Below are 13,087 nucleotides of genomic sequence, written 5' to 3' on the forward strand. Positions count from 1 at the left end.
CTCACCAGAGCTCCCCATATGTTCTTATATAAAATTACGACGATTGTAAATCTATTCACCAACCCTTGTTCACATGGCCAATCCATTTTTGATGGCCGTTCAGCAGTTAAAAAGAATCTTGTTCAGGTCTATGGGCCAACACTTTTTTCAGCTGTAAAAACAATCCTATTCTAACACGGTGGAACCTTGGTTCTCGAACTCAATCCATTCCAGGAGTCTGTACGACCCCTGAAACCATTCGAAAACCAAGGTGCAGCTTCTGATTGGCTGCAGAAGCTTCCTGCACTCAAGCGGAAGCCGCTTCAGATGTTCGGCTTTTGAAAAGGTTTGAAAACCAGAACACTTCTGGCTTTTCAGCCTTCGGGAGCCAAAACATACGAATACCAAGGCATTTGAGAACGAAGGTACGACTGTATTGTGTTATTGGTTATTGTGTTATTGATGCTGTGAATAGCACTCTTGTCATAATGCTATATAACTACATTCATTTTTTTTGCTATTGGCATGCTCAGAACAGTTTATTTTTGCCAAAATAAACCTCATTTCATATTTGATCCCCTGTCCCCTCCACACCTTTAGCTTCTATCCTGTCCCATAAAGCTTCCCATAATTTTTCTTCACCGCAGTGAGATTACCTAGGAAAGATCCAGCGAGGGAGAGCCCTGATGTACTTTCATTGCCTGCAGCTGCCATTTTTTACTGGCGCAGAGGACTCTTATTCATAAGCAGGATTTATAACGTCTGGGAGAAACAGCTAGGATTATAGCTCCTGTTACAGTGTTTATACAAGCATTCCCTTCCATCCTGTGGCCACATAAACATCAGTGCGCTGATCGTCTGATGGAGGATCTGCCTTGGGGTGTCGCAAACTGGAAGGGCTGGGGAATCCCCCATCTGTGCAATGCGTAGTGAGGGGTGTGGGATCCTGTATTTATGTTCCTTGGTTGAGCAGGAAGATGGAAGCGGAGAAAGTTGCATTGTGTAATGGAGCATAATTCATAAATAAAGGATTCCCAGCCTTCCAAGGTACAAATTCCCTGGAAAGGGAAGAAATGCTCAAAATAAACTACCGATTTTAGCCCAGACATGTAAGAGAACTACTACAGCCAACAGGAAAATTGAAAGCATGTTCCTAAATTAGAATTAAGAAGCCTCACTCACATAAGAATAGCCTCTGAATTGCGTAAAGCAATTATGTGACCTTCTTGGGCACCCAAATTGTGCCATTTTTTAGATCAGGACCTCCGCCCCATCTAAATTTCCTGCTCACAAGCTATTTCTCCACCCACAAAACCTCCCCCCCCCCAGTTCCGTGGTCAACTGAGGGCCACAAAACACCCCAGGATTTACCCTAGAGGCCATTAGTTGCTCACCCCTAGAAATAGGTACAAGACTGAATAGCATTAGGGATACCTGTATTTGTGAGACAACTATGCAGACTGGTTTTTCTACAGTGAATATAGCTTTAAATTATTGTGCGGGGTTGGATCAAATGTTCCCACAGTTGAGGTTTGAGGGCTTGTGGACAGAGGTTCCCTGCTTGCCAAAGGTTCCTGGTTTCAATCCCTGCCTATGCCTGGATCCCTGAGGAGACAGAAGAACTAAATGGGTAGAAAGGCAGCTCCTTATATTTCAGAGGAGCTAAAGGTGTTCAGAGGCCTGCAGCTTTCCTGGCGAGCGGAATCTGTGCTTGCCCTACTCAGAATTTTGAGGGAAGGGCCAGAGCCTGTCCCTCAACATTGGACATGCTCTGTTCTCCTACTTTGAATATCTAAACCAGAGGCTGGGTTTTTATTAACGTGAACGAGCAGGCGCTCCCAATTAATTAATTTTTACGCACAGGCTTTTCGTCTCTCTCTGCAGAGCCAGCGCAGCACTGACATAAAACGGTCTGCAGCTTTTATAAATAGCCATGGCTGTTTCGGTGCCAGAAGCTGCTTATAGTCTGAGTCTCTGGAAAAATGGAGGAGGGCAGCAAAAAAGCAGCCTAGGGTTCGAGTTCCAACTTTCTGTGCCCCCCTCCCCCGCCCCACATCTGATGAGAGGGAGGAGAGTGAGAGGTTCCTGACTAGAATGTATGCCAAACGGTAAGTCCAGGCCCCACACAAATTTCTGTTGATAGTGTCTGGCTAGGATGGTACATCTACCCTCCTTGAGAACAGATGCACAGTCTATAATCTAGTTGGCAGTGTGAATTCTGGCCTCTTATGGGGGTCGTCTCCATTTATTGGAGCAAATTAAAGGAAACTGCTTTTCCTAAGGAAAGGGAATGAAAGAAGACCTCCACACAACCATCAATGTTGTGGAAGCTTAGGTAGGTCCACTGCTGCTCTCTCTGGCACCATTATAGTTCCTGCTGCCTGTTGGCATGGGAGAGAGGGCAGAGGAGCAAGCCAAGAATGCCTGTTGCCAGAGGCAGAACTAGGCTTTACTTCTCCTGGGTCAAAAACTTATTTTGGCACCCCCCAAAAAAAACACATTTCTGTACACACGCGTGTGCGCGCGCCGCACGCACGCACACACACATACGGAGGCTCAAGGGTGCTCCTCCGGAGGTTTCACCCGGGGACACCCCCCCCCCCATTACGGCACTGCCCATTGCTGAGAGTAGCAACAGGTTTTTAAAAAATGTACCAGATTTTCTGCAGAAAGGGTGAGTCCGCATAACATAGGGGGTTGTGGAATGTGTGCTGGAATTTAATGCCCACAACATCATGGAGACAGGGCCGGATTTAGGTTTGATGAGGCCCTAAGCCAGGCTTCCTCAACCTCGGCCCTCCAGGTGTTTTGAGACTACAGTTCCCACTATCCCTGACCACTTGTCCTGCTAGCTAGGGATCATGGGAGTTTTAGGCCAAAAACATCTGGAGGGCTGAAGTTGAGGAAGCCTGCCCTAAGCTACTGAAGGTAATATGTCTAGCTGTCCTTTGTCAACAACAAATTGTCACTGTTTTTTGTGTTGGATATATGCTATATGGTAATTTATGGACCTAATAGGTCCATACACAACGCAAAACACTGTTGCTGTATGTAGGTTTTATTTTATTTGGTTTTTATCTTATATTTTGGAAATATACATCCAGTTTTTTCCCCTTTAAACTTTTTTTGTGGCCCCCCAAGAGAGTGGGGCCCTAAGCTATAGCTTGTTTAGCTTATATGTAAATTTGGCACTGAATGGGGATACTGTTTCATAAATTGGGGTCCTGCAGTCAGAACCCCTCTGCAAACCCCCCTCCTTGGATTTCTTGCTATTAACCACCTCAGGGAAAAATTGTGGATTTTAAGACAAAAATGGCAGGGACCCAAATTCTCCCCTAAACTATAAGGATGGTTATTATTTTTTTTCTTTTCCATGCGATAACTACAAGAGAATGCATTTGTAAATGAAACAAAACCAAGAAGGGGTTTTCCAATGTCGGCAACAAAATGAGAAAGTCACAGGAAACAATTAAGATAGTAAGTGGAACAAGCAAACGGAAACAAAACCTACCATGGCCACTATATAATAACAAACAAGGTACACTGTGTACAAGACACTGGAATGATCCAAACAGTACACTCCAAATAGAAAACAAATCAATTCTCCAATAAATACTGAATGAAACTTCCAGAACTGGAACTCGTTTCATGCTTTTTCAACCAATGGCAGCTAAGAACCCCTTATTCTCAGCAGAGCATGAGACCCTTGATCTCAGGGTTGTGGGTTCGAGAACCATGCAGGGCAAAAATTTCTTGCGTCTCAGGGGGTTGGAATAGATGACACTTGTGGGGCCTTCCAACTCTACAGTTCTAGGATTGCCTCAATTCTCTAGAAGAATTTTTCTCTCTCTTTCTAGGTGGTGTCAGTACAATAGACCCTGAAAACATACATGTAATTTGTATGCTACCTTTTTTCTACACATGGAAAACTCATTTCAGTTTTCAATTTTGTTAAAAGTATTCTTTTATTATTATTATTTGCATATATATTTTTTGGTAAACTATTGTAGCCTCCGTTTCACGAAGATTCCTGCTGAAACATCTATGTGTCTGCATTCAATAGAGGGCACCAGAACACAGGCTGTGTGTGCTTGTTTCTGCGGTCTTGTTTCGCCGCCTCCTCCTCCGCTCCCTCCCTTCCGCTGCCTTCCCATCATAATATGATGTAAATGGGCTGAGTAAATTTGTTGAAAACAAAATCAGAGTGTTAACCTTCTGCACACATGCAGGCCTGCATCTGTCACTATATTGGGTTACAGAAGATACAGGAAATCTTTAGTTAGGATTAAGTTGCGCTGCTCAGCCATATGCTCTCCTCCAACAGAACAGTGTGTAATATACCTAATAAAATCATGTTGAAAAGAACCAGATTTTGGCCTCTGTCCAAACAAGACCAACCACATGTTTTGCCTTTATTAAAACATACTTGTTTTTAGCTTGGGGAGGAGGAATTCATTCTGATTCGCGCAGCCTGAGCCCTCTGCGGATGGTCTAAAAGCAAACATCGCAGAGATTACTTTATGCACAAACTGTTCTTTGGAGGAGCCAAAAGGTGGGTTTAGGCTCCCGTTCCAGCAGAGATTAGGATCTTAAAAGCCTCTTTGCATGCAAATGCCCCAAGCTTTATGTGAGCCGGGATGCTGACCCACGAATATAAGAAGCAACAGAGAGTGCCTCTGAGCATGCGCAGACTGGTATTCCCTTCCACCACTAGGTAGGGAAGAGTGCGGCCACTAAGCAGGCCTCAGGCCCTTCATGGGTCCATACAGGTGTGTATGAAAATGTAAAATCTGTAAAACCCTTTGATTGTATCCCATTTTAATAAGAGCATTGAAGCCTCATATATATCTATTTGTTCTTCTGTAAATTCAGGTGCTCTGCAGGTGTTGCCATTTTGGATTTGGCTGGTAACGTCAAACTGCAGTGTGAAAATTTAGTCCTCTTTCTCCATATCTCTTGCCCTGGGGTGTTTTCCTTGAAAGATACCCTGCTCCCATCAGCTAGGTTAAAAAAAGGTAAAGGACCCTTGGACAGTTGAGTCCAGTCAAAGGCAACTATTGGGTGCGGTGATCATCTCGCTTTCAGACCAAGGGAGCCGACGTTTGTCCACAGACAGCTTTCCAGGTCATGTGGCTAGTATGACTAAACTGCTTCTGGCGCAACGGGACACCATGACGGAAACCAGAGCGCACGGAAACTCTGTTTACCTTCCCACCGCAGCGGTACCTAGTTATCTACTTGCACCGGTGTGCTTTTGAACTGCTAGGTTGGCAGGAGCTGAGACAGAGCAATGGGAGCTCAACCCGTCACGGTGATTCAAACCGCCAGCCTTCTGACTGGGAAGCCCAAGAGGCTCAGTGGTTTAGACCACAGTTTAGACAACCCCACTTTGTGCTGAAAGAATGCAGAAGGAGAATGACTGTGTTGGCTATCCCTGCCAACCCTCACTGCTGATATAAAGGGTGGTGATTTCTCCCACCTTCTATGCATGCCAAAGGGGTTTATACATGTAGAGGCAAAGGGGAGATCCTGATTGGGCCTGGATCTCCCCTCATATATGCCTACAGTAGCATGCATGCAGACCCCTTCTCACATGTGCTGTGTTCCTCTCAATATATGAGGCAGGCAAGCAAGACATTTACAGCTACTTGTGGTTAGTACTGCATGAAGCCTGCAACTTAGGATCCTAGAGTTGTAAGGGACCCAGGGGTCATCTAGTCCAACCCCCTGGAATGCAGGAATCTTTTGCCCAATGTGGGGCTCGAACCCCCTAGTCTTGGGCATCATATATTACCCAAAACTGGTTTGAAGTCTATACTGTGATACTGGTTTCATAATTTTTGACCTGGCAATATATTGCAAAACATGGTGTGTGTGTGTGTGTGTGTGTGTGTGTGTGTGTACCCGCTAAGCAAAAATCACAATGTGGGGGAAAACTCTGAAGCCAGCCAATGCCTCTACATAACTCCATCCTTCATTCAGACATTGTGATATATCGGTATATCCTGATGTTTAGCTTGTGATATATCACAATGTTGAAAACCAGATATCGCCCAGCCCTAGAACCTGTGACCCTAAGATTAAGAGTCTGATGCTTTACTGACTGAGCTATCCCAGCATTTAACTTGTGCACATTCAGATTTATGCGCCTGGCAATAATAATAAAAATAGGGCACAGGCATCCAGGAAAAAAGACTTTGGCAATCCTTCCCACCATTGCACCCAAGGTCTTTTAAGGTGATTTTGACATTAGGCATGATTCCCAGAACATAACCCCCGGGGCTTACTATACACATTTCAACTAGTAGACCCTCTTAATGCAAAAAATATCGGAGCCCCACGGTTTATTTCACAATAAAAAGCTTGGGGGAAAGATGATTTTAGGGCATGTGGGTGAACAAAACCCATATTTCAGTTCACAGGTTGACTCAGCATTGACATGTTTGCGCTGCCAAGTTCCTGTACCTGTTGTTTAAGGGGCGTCTTTCTGATTTATTATTTCTGGTCCCTTCACTTCTTTCATAACCTCCAGATGGCACTGTTAAGCAGAAAAGAGAATAACTGTAAAATAACGAGCCTAATGCAAAATAAAATTGGAAATTGAATTATAGCTATTGGGTGGGGGCAGGGAACGAGGAGGGGGGGAGAGAAGGTAGCCTTGAGGTACTGACCAACCTGTGCTTTTATCACTTCTGTTTGCTGTTCCCAAGTGTTAGGTTACCAGCAAGTTAATAACAGGGCTTTGTCGGTTCAAGGCTTAGCAGAATTGCACTGGACACAAAATAAAGCTAAAATGAATTTCTGTCCAATATCATTGACATTAGTGCTCATTACTTTTGTGGCGCAATGCCTCAAACCATCAAAAATCAATTTTAAAGATTACCGATTATTTTATAAAGAAAATAAAATACATTTCAAACAGCAACAAAGCAGTAACAGAGTATACTCTCATGAACAGTGACTTAGGCTTTAGTTGGGTGGCAAAATCAAACTACTGATAGCACCATTTTTTATTATTATTACAAAAAATAAACCTGCTGAGAACTGAATTGCATGCATGCGTGCTATATTCAAAAGTCTTTTTTGTTACAAAACTCTGAATTTAAAAATAGGGATGTCAGTATGTTGTTTTTTTAAAAAAAATCCTTCATTCTTCCTGATCTTGCAACAAATTTAGAGAGCAAACACTGATAGTTTCCTTTTTTAAAAAAACAAACAAACCAATGCTACTGCTTTTTTGTGTCAATTATGGTTTGAAGCCATAGAAGCTACTGAAGGCATCAAGAAAGGTTTCTGAGTTAAGATTAAGACCTAGTGAGTTTGATGGAAGAATTGAGCAACCCTTTCTTCAATGTCAAATGCTTAACTTTGGCTACAATTTGATCCGTTGTTTATTAACAGAATTCAATATATCACATGGCTTAAGAAAAGTCATTCATACCCTATATACTCTTTATTTATTTATTTCATTTATACCTCATATTTTATCCAAGAAGCTCAAGTTTGTGTACATGGTTCTCCCCTCGTCATTTATCCCCAACAACCCTATGAGGTAGGCTAGACTGAGGCAACGACCCAGTGAGTTTCACGGCCGAGTGAGGATTTGAACCCGTCTCCTCAGGCCTAGTCCAACGCCAACCACTGCACCTCATAGCAAGTGGGGTATTTGGAGATTTGCTGTTGTTTGGATAGTTGCGGGTAGAAAAAGGCTGCTTCACTCACCATTAGGAGGGTAATAGAAAGCCGGAGAATATTTGCTTAATTCTTCTTATCTCCCCTGCCTCATTGCAGTTGAAAGTGCTCAAATAACGTGTGGCATATTGATGGCCAAAGGTTTAGTTGCACTCTGAGCAGACCCATTGAAAACAACGGACTTAAAGTCAGCTGTGACTTTTAAGTTTGGTCATTTCATTGGATCTACTGTTGACTATAAGTATCCTCTTCGGTTGCATTCCTAACTCCACTTACCTGTGGGTAAGGCCCATTGAATTCAGTAGGCCTTCCGAGTAGACGTAGTTAAGATTGTGCTGTGCGCAGGATTTCACCACAGGGCATTGAACCCTAATCCATTGGTGTTTATGGACAGCTGATATATATACAGGCATTCTTAACCTGTCTGAATGCAGTATTTGAAATCTTTGTTCAGTATACGGCACTCAAAGTTTAGTGGGTGACCACCCCCTTTTTTCCAGATAAATATATAGGCACCCCCGTTTTGTTCCAGGTAGACATAACTGATTTTGGCTTGACCATCTCACTTCCTTTTATTCACCTGACACTGGAACCATCCTACTTCCTTCTTTAATCCTCATAATAATTAATACTGTAGATTTCCAGGCCTAGCCTATTTATTGACTCGATAGGCTTTTGCTCAAGACGTATTATACAGTATGAAGTACTGGACCCTTCTGAGAAAAGATTTTAATAACATTGTCTAGTTTTAATGGCCAAATGACACTTGAGACAATCAGAATGTGCTTTTATGCTAACCTTCCATGGGGCAGGCAAGGGGTGGCTTTAGTTGGCCATACTGAACGAATGGTCCCTTAGAGAAAATTGTTTACTTTGATTGGTTTCAGAAATGAAAGTTGGGGGCTGGATGCTATGAACTATTTATTAAAACAGCTAAGCTTATCTGTGTAGTATTTTAAGGACCTAATTCTCCAGTTACTGGGAGCAATCCACTTGCATTTTCAAAAATGTTTTGCAAAAACCAGATTAGTTCTGCCAGGGAGGGGGAGAATGCTGTTACTGTTTAATACAGTTTGTGCTAATTGCACATTTAGTTGAATTAAACATTTTATGCAGAACTGAGTGTTTTTTATTTTAAATGTGTGTATTGCAATTATAGTTTTAAAAAATCACTGAAATGTAAGGTTCCCTTGCTCCAGCTTCCACAAATTACTTTCCCAACCTGTGTGACAGTAGATAATAATTGCACATGGCATTCAATTTGTACATATCTTTAAAATACATATTTTTTTGCATTTGTGCATTAAATGATTTCTGTTTTACAGAGGCATTTGAAGGCCCAAATCTTACAGCGCCTTATACTTAGTAATGTTTTTGATGTGTATACAAAGTAACTGATTCTGAACCAGTTTCCATAGTAGTATGTTATTTCAGCCCTTTCGCCCCAGCCAAAAAAGTAATTGATCCACATGGTAGTAGCAGATGGTTAAATGGAAAAAAAATGCCCTTGGAATTATTCTTATAACAGATGTTCAAAACTATTAGTGCCATGCTTTTATTCACCTAAAATTCCAAATAATTTATTAAAGAAATGCACACATCCAACCATGCCAACATATATACTGGATTCAAAACTGTATTGGAAGTTAAGTTTAAAATATTTTTAAAAGGAAGACAATGTTGAAAAAATGATATTGGAAGGTGGTTCATTTTTTCCTCTTTATTTTCTTTAAAGGATTCTGCAGAATCCTCTTCTGCTTTCAGACAGTAGACTTCACCTCTTTGTACAAACCCAGCTGAACCCAGAGGACATTGAGGCATGTGTATCTGGACACACGAAATATTCTGTCGAAGACGCAATCCACGAGTTTGCCTGTTTGAAACGACGGTTTCCTGTAGAAGACGAAGGGAGGAAAAAGGAGAATTATGCAGACTCCGATTCCGAAAGGTTACTTCCTTACATTTTGCTAAACATGCACATATGATAATAAACACAGTTCACTTTTGTTGTTGTTGATGCAGTGCTAAGATAATGAAAAAATTAATTGACTGAGATTTTATTGAGCTGTGACAGCTCATCATAGAAGTCTTCACATACACCTCCACACTGAATTAATGAATGCAGTAGAAATTCAATTATCTGCATTCTGATTATGTGAATTTCATTTAGTCAGACTTGAATTATTCGCGTTTAAATTATCTCGCTAAAAAAAATATCCAACTGCACTCCAAATGGCTAATTAAAAGTCCAAATTTCCTGTCTCTCTTTTGTGACTGGGGATAATTAAAGTTCTCCTCTGTTACTCAGGCTTTGAGTGTGTTGTGAAAACCAATTTCCTCTCTCTTCTTTCTCTCCCTCCCCCCCACTTTTTCCCCCTCTGCAGTTCATCCTCAGGGCTTGGACACAGCAGTGATGATAACATTTCCCATGGATGTAAAGGAAGCACAGAAACAGTTCCTGAAGAACCCTGAAATATCATTTATGTGCCATCACTCCAATGACAGATACACGGCTTCTATCTTGGTCGAAAGTTACAGATGACATAGACTGACCATGCACCCAACTTCCAAGGCATGCCTTTTCTCAGTTTTCAAAACAGCCTGTTCATTTGCTATGTATGCATTTTGTTGCCTTTGTTATATTGAACGATACAAATACTGTCTGCACCACAACACCTAAATCAATGAGATTTCTTAATGTGATACTGTGGGGTTCACTGTAAGGGAAAGGAAAGGGGTGGGGGTGGGGAAACCCTGGAATATCAACATTCTGGGAATCCACAAAATATATTTTTATCTGGCATTTCAAATGGTGATACTGTGGTGGTCTTTCTACTGTGGTGTTGACTACATAACTCAGCTGCAACACAGAAAACCAAAACGCCATTCAGTCGTAGTCTGAAAAGTATGTTTCGTTATTAAGCTTTCACCTTGAAAGGGACCGCTTGGGTACAATGCTATATGGCCAGTTACAGGCTGCTTGAATTAAATAGGCTTGACCGTGCAGTTCTGTATATGTCTACTCAAAAGTAAGCCAGATTGAGTTCAGTTAGGCTTACTCCAAGGCTGCAGTCCTGCAGTCTACCTGGCAATAAACCCCAGTTGAGACATATATAGGATGGTGGTATAATCCTGCCTAACCGTGGCAACAGGTCTTACTTTTTTGTGCGTGACTAAGAAACACGTGTCTTGTGAAGAGGCCTATCATTAAAAAACCTGTGCTGTTACATGGATATCTATCTATATATATTTACACTGTTTTAAAGTGAATGTTCTTGCTGGAGGATGAAGGAAGGGAACACGTTAACTAGCGAGTAACAGAAATAAACTTCTGGATGAAAGCTTATTGTATCACTGCAGATGTTTAAAGTATCTAGCTTGGCAGTGCCATAAATTAATTTGTGTATGTTTTGACAGCCTCACTATAACTTCACTGGCACTCCATCCAAAATTTCATTTATTAGGAAATAAGTTGTGTTCAAATCTAGTAAGGCTGAAATCCTGTGCCTAAGTACCTGGGAGGAAACCTCCCTGAACTCTGTCATCCTTACTTCTGAGTAGTCAGGAATAGGATTACACTCCAGTTGTGTTTTAAGGACCAGGGTGAGTTTGGGGGATAGGAATGGGGAGGCCAGATAACTACCACAAGCCAATGATTTTGGTGTGCATGTGATGTCAGCATTTGCACAAGGTAAACTTCATTAAGTGTCTTGCAGATAATATTTTTGTTGAACTGTACAAAAATATCCAGGGGCCCAATCACTGAAAGAGAGCTAGCAGCAAGATACATATTTAGGCTGCTGTTGGAAAAATAATAATAATTTGAGCCATTAAATATACAGTGATAGGAATTGTTGCTGAAAAATTAGCAACAGACATTAAATAGGAAAACTGCAGTAGTGACTAAAATGAACTGGAAGGAGACATTGTTTACTTTTAAAAATGACATAGCTGTGCTCATTCCTGTTAATTTGAAGCAATTTGTGCACTTTAGATTTAGTAGTCTGCGAAGATACCAAGCCTAAAAACCTCTCAACATCGATGTGATTGCACTTACTTGATATTTCCTCATTTGATATTTAGTTATTTCAGCCTGAGCATCATTTCAGAGTTTATTCAGTCTCGAGTTTGGGATTTGTTATGGTCAGAGTGTTGTTTGCTTTATCACACATTGCACAAATTCACATTTTGTATTGTTACTGTGTATTAGTTGCTTCCTATACCTTGGACAGCTGCCTTTCACACTGTAACTGTGATGTTCTTTTTTTGTACACCAAATATTAGTGAAATATTTACATGCTGACTCTTCTTTGTTCTACCTTTTTAATATGTGTAGAAAATGTTTGTATTTTGTCACATTTCAAAATAAAATATCCTGTAAGTATTTTATTATTTTATTCTTTATTTAAATGCAGGGTGCTGACTTGCTTCTGGCTAGCATTTGTAGTGTACTAATGATGAGATTTACTATAAAATTTTGTTTTCTAATCACATATCATTAACATTCCCCCCTTTTAATGTCAGTTAATTCCCAGCTTTTAATTTTTTAATGCTTTCCCTTTTTGTATACATTCAAAATATAAAGGAGAAAAAAATGTTATATTTCCAAAGTTTATATTTATCCATTATTTCATGCAGGCTAACAGCTAAAAATATTTTTGTTCTTTGTCAGTATCTACTGGTAGCAGGAGCATTATTTTATTTTTATTTTACACTTTTTGGCATAATACACAACACCTTACAGAAAACATATTGCAACAACCTGGTATTTGGAACAACTCAGCTTTTGCAGGAAACAAGAAACAATACACAATTTTTCATTTTAAATAAACAGTTTAGGGTCTTTCCACACACACCCCAATGTAAATTTTAAAAAAGTTCTCAGCTCCTTTGCTTCCTGGTGGTTATAAAAACATTAACCAAAAAAGTGTTTTCCTTCATAGGAAACTAAGTATTTTCACGCATAAAAGGAATACTTGCTTTAGCAATGCATCCAACTTTGCTTAAATCGCATAGTGTCCCAATAGTTTAGTTTCTTTTTAGCAAAGGCTAAAAATCCAGACTTATGAGAGAGAAAATCAGCATTTATAAAACACCATATTGTTTTTCTCTCCTTTTGAGTACACTACATCTATAAAAACAATTCTATACATCATTTATTTGAAAACAAATCAGAAGTGCTACTGCTTCTGTATATTTTGTGCTCTCTCTCTCTCTCTCTCTCTCTCTCTCTTTCATATTAATTTGATACAAACCCGAAACAATCGGACAGAATAGTTCCTTTTGCCTGAAATGTTACTCTTCCCTTAAAAATGGCATCGCTCCGGTTCTACATCGAACAGCAAATACCAGATACACAACTACAAATAGGGCAGGGGGGGGTTAGAGAGGGTGAACACCGAGAGGGGAGAGTATC

The 13,087-nt window shown here is 40.7% G+C and overlaps 1 protein-coding gene across 2 annotated transcripts in view; it reads left to right on the top strand.

The window, feature by feature from the left end:
• Window positions 1-12,055, top strand: part of SNX10 (sorting nexin 10) — a 51,019-nt gene extending 38,964 nt beyond the window's left edge. For both annotated transcript variants that reach the window (XM_083468595.1, XM_083468596.1), the window contains exons 7-8: window positions 9,407-9,619; window positions 10,056-12,055. In XM_083468595.1, the coding sequence (XP_083324721.1) occupies window positions 9,407-9,619; window positions 10,056-10,143 (301 nt within the window). In that variant the 3' untranslated portion in view covers window positions 10,144-12,055. The remainder of the gene's footprint in view (window positions 1-9,406; window positions 9,620-10,055) is intronic.
• The last annotated feature ends 1,032 nt before the right edge of the window (window positions 12,056-13,087 follow it).

Source organism: Podarcis liolepis, assembly GCF_965112155.1.
Source record: "Podarcis liolepis genome assembly, chromosome: 12".
NCBI classification, from domain to species: domain Eukaryota; kingdom Metazoa; phylum Chordata; class Lepidosauria; order Squamata; family Lacertidae; genus Podarcis; species Podarcis liolepis.